This window comes from Vigna radiata, unplaced genomic scaffold, assembly GCF_000741045.1.
Source record: "Vigna radiata var. radiata cultivar VC1973A unplaced genomic scaffold, Vradiata_ver6 scaffold_86, whole genome shotgun sequence".
Classification (NCBI taxonomy): Eukaryota; Viridiplantae; Streptophyta; class Magnoliopsida; order Fabales; family Fabaceae; genus Vigna; species Vigna radiata.
The window spans coordinates 192,232-196,588 of NW_014543269.1; the positions used below are offsets into that span (position 1 = coordinate 192,232).

A 4,357-nucleotide genomic window follows, 5' to 3' on the forward strand; every position below is an offset into this window, starting at 1 on the left:
ACACCAGCACCACGAAGCACACACAAAGGGCGATTCAAAATAATCACCACTGCAGCAAAAGGTGTTGGCGAGACGAAACCCACACCACACCGAGACGAGACGAGACGAAACGACTACAAACACAGAGCTTTCAACGCAACCAACACCGACAGGGCTTTCAACGCACCCACAGGGCTTTCAACGCACACAGATACGCCTTTCAACGCACACCGATAGGGCTTTCAACGCACACCGAGACAGCAATGGTCGAACAAAACACCACTTTCAAGCCACACAATGGTCGATTGGAAGAGACCNAGAGGAGAGAGCGCGAGAGAGACGAAGACGAAGGAAGCCCTGTTTCATCAAAAGCACAGAGAAAAGGAAAAGAAACCGCGAAACTGAAAATAATCAAAATTTCATTCCAACTTTGCCCTTCCTTCAGAATTAAAAAACATATATTTTTTAAAAGAAAAGCACCCAGTGACACACTGACACCTGTCCAGTGTCAAAGTAGTGTCAAATAAGGGTGTTGAAATATCATTTCGCTTTCGGGAATGTTTGCCAAAGTAACTTTGTGAGAACAGATAACAATAGGTCAAAAGTGCTATTTCATAAATCTTTTTTTAAAAAAAAATATTATTGAGTAATATTTTTTAGATATTGAAAGTGAGTGTTGTTATAAATATCAAGATACATTTAAATGAAAGGTATATCTTTTATTTTGATTACGATGTAATTTACTATATCTTTTATGAATTTGTTACACTTAAAGATTTTTTATAAACCAAAATGATAAAGAATTATATTTGGTAAATTAAAAAATTTAATATTTAGCATAATAATTGTAAATTTTCCAATAAATATTATATAATAAAAAATTATAAAAATTTATAATCTAATCTATAGATTGAATTTGACTTGAATAAATCCTTCGAATGAAAACGTTTTAAAAATTAATAAACATTTTCCAAAATCTTTAGAAAATAACAAACATTTCATCCACATATTTAATATTATCATTATGCTTAACAAAATAACCAATTTTTTATTAATAATTTGTTTTTTTCAAAATTTAATTTTCTCCAAAAATCTTTAAATAATATACTTCACTCACATCTTCAATATTATCAATATATTTAATAAAATATCCTATTTTTATTAATAATTTGTTGGTAATCTATTATTTAGTCCAAAATATATCTCAAAAATCTTTTAGTCCAAAATATATCTCATAAATCTCTTTAGTCAAAAATTAGATAGGAAATAAATTGGCAAAGATAATTGATTGGAGATAATTAATTAAAATTAAAATCATATCTAATCAAACAAAATTTGGTTATATAATATATTATTTGATTTTTGTTATCAAATTTATTAAGATAACACTCATTTATATTTTTATGCTATATTTTATAAGGTAACTATGGTAAAATATATCTATTTCCTTTTTTAACATTTAAATATAGAGTTTTCTTTATTGTTTTTCAATTCAAGAATTAAAAAATAAAATCAAGAATCATTTCACTTTATTTCAAACTAGATAATTCAATCAAAATAATTAAAATTAAAAGAAAGATATTTTAAAACTTTAAATGCTTCCTCAAAATTCAATCTTATTTATAACCCATTCTACTCTCATTTCTAAACAAGATTGAAATTCTTTTCTAGCTTCAAATTGCATTTCTCTTCTTTTTGTCATTCACTTAAGGTTGTAACAATGATGAAACACGTCGGTGTAAATGAAACAAGACCAAGCCCTCTATATTCACTACTCGGAGGATGTGGCAAATATCATCAAAGTGTTTTGTATAAGAAGACATTGCCAAGAACTCTTGCTCAAATTGGTTTGTCATCAACTACATGTAAATACTGTATAAGTGGTAACTGTAGGTACGGTGACCAATGTCAAAATTTACATTCATGGTCCGATTCAAAGGAAATTTGTGTTAGCACACAAAAGGTACATTATTTACCTTTTTACTAAAGTATGATGTATATGCCATTTTTTTTAACTTTAATTTGTATGAACTTGTGCAACATTTGATAGGAAGACAATTCAAGACTTACAAGATTAATATGGTGGGTACCACCTATTGAAGGATTTGTGAAGATTAACTGTGATGGAGCCTTCACTCTCCATGGAAATAAAGCAGGTGCAGGAGGAGTTGTGAGAAATTCTGAAGGGAAATTTGTTTTTGGTTTCTCTAGTGGTTTGAAAAATTCTTCTGCTTTGATGGCTGAATTAGAGGCAATCAAGATTGGAATCAAAGCAGCCATATTGAAGGGGTACAAAAACTTGATTGTTGAGAGTGATTCTAAATTTGCTATCGAGACCATTACCACCACACTAGCTGAAGAAAAGAATTATGATGATACAAGTGAAAATGTCATCTCTTCAATCATTCAGATGACTAAGACTGCTAATAAGATTTATTGGAATAATGTGTTTAGGGAAGTGAACTCAGCTGCGGATAGTCTTGCCAAACATGCATTATCATTGTGTTCTGACGATGGTGTTAAACTTTTTGAAAATCCTCCCTATTTTATTGAGAGTCATCTCTCTTTAGATAGAGCTGGACAAATACATTGTAGATGATATGTTTATTAAATTTAGATGTAATTTTTTTTTTAAAAATATTGTATCAAACAATGTCATACATTGTAATAAATAAAAAGTATTTGGAATTTCAAGATGTGTTGAGAATATTATGTGAAAATAACATTATTTTACTTTACTGTCTCCGCATTCTATCTCTACTCTCTGTGTAAAAATTATTGGTTAAATCTTCATTTTCTTATATCTCTTTTCCATTTTGTTTTTCCTTTCCTTCAACCAATTGCACGACCGGAAAAGGTGTGAAAAATATTTACCCTTTACGTATACTCAGGTCAAATCCGTAGTTAGAGCAAATATGGCATTTGCAAAGGATTATGGAAATGCAAAAACAAATGGAAAGATGGAGTATAACATTACTTTCATAACAATAGTTTTTATCAACGTTTTTTTTTTATGTAGTTCTACTGAAATAAATAAAAATAATCTTATATTTTCATTCCAAATGAAATATTTACTATGAAGTAGATATCAATATAATTTAAACTTTTCATCCTTGGATTTGGAATTAATTCGTTGTAGTAGCATATCTAGAGTACATTGGGGTGCGATTAGTACTTAACAGTTTGGGCTATTTTCTACATTATTATTAGCCCACAACCACTAGTTCCTATATTCTGAAAAAAAAGAAAACATACTTGAACTGAAAATCGAGGTTCCTTTGTTCGGTTCCCTGTCTTGAACTAAAAACGGGTATTCGAAGGTTTTGTTGTTGCAGTTGTTCGTTGTTTTTTCCCCCTTTCATGATATCTATCTCATTTGGTTAGTAGAACACTAAATCTCAATCGAATGCCATTTGGGTGTACCAACTTGTAATTCTCTCGGATTTTGGCATTTTCTGTGTTGGAGATTAACATATCCACCAGAATTACCTTCTCTACGTGTCTTTACACTTCGATGTCGTAAATCATGTTTTAAAAAAAATATCCGAGATAAGGTTTTGTTTTTGTTGTTGGGATTGTGGTCGAAAATGGATTGTGGGAACATGTCTAAAGGTAAGAGATTTTTGTTGTTTCACTCACATCAAGTAAGTGGTGATGAATGTTGATTGTGAAGAAACATGTTGAAATCCGTTGTGGGTTGCTGCAAGGTGTACATATCAGAGAGCAGGAACAGAATTGCGTTAGAATCAATAGAACGAGCTTCCACGCTTTTCCCTTTGGCTCCCATAATCAACAAGTTCGAGGATGTGGCCTACAACAGAGTTGGTTACACCCTTGTCTCTGAAATGGGTGTTTCAGGGCCATCTCACCTGGCAGATGCTGTGTTAGCAATGGTTAAGGCTGCTTTTGACACCATTGATTTTGATGTGCACTCTGGGACTCATCCTCGACTTGGTGTCGTGGACCACATTTGTTTTCACCCCTTGCTTGATGCTTCCTTGGATCAAGCAGCTACCACTGCTAGGTGTTTAGCCACGGATATGGGTTCTAATCTTCAAGGTTAGTGGCATATAATTTATGTGTTGAGAGTCTTCAATATTGATTAACTTGTGTTATGCTGAATCAGAAGTTTGTATACACTACTGGCAAGGTAATGTGCAGATGCTTAAGATAAAAATATTATGAGAACAGTTGTAGGTTTATAGTATCTAACTTTCTATGGAGGTAGAGGCCAAATCTATGTTTCTGTATAGGACTATTCTGTCAAAGTTCTCCCTTAAATAATATCACTAGTATAATATCTAAGACTCGAACTTGAGAGACTGATTAAACAATAACTATGAATCAATTGATTCACGCACTACATGATAGGTTGTAG

At 31.8% G+C, this 4,357-nt stretch overlaps 1 protein-coding gene across 1 annotated transcript in view; it reads left to right on the plus strand.

Moving 5' to 3' along the window:
- The first annotated feature begins 3,244 nt into the window (after positions 1-3,244).
- LOC106754220 (formimidoyltransferase-cyclodeaminase-like) overlaps positions 3,245-4,357 on the plus strand; it is a 2,437-nt gene continuing 1,324 nt past the window's right edge. The window contains exon 1 of the mRNA XM_014636220.2: positions 3,245-4,038. Within this exon, the coding sequence (XP_014491706.1) occupies positions 3,657-4,038 (382 nt within the window). The 5' untranslated portion in view covers positions 3,245-3,656. The remainder of the gene's footprint in view (positions 4,039-4,357) is intronic.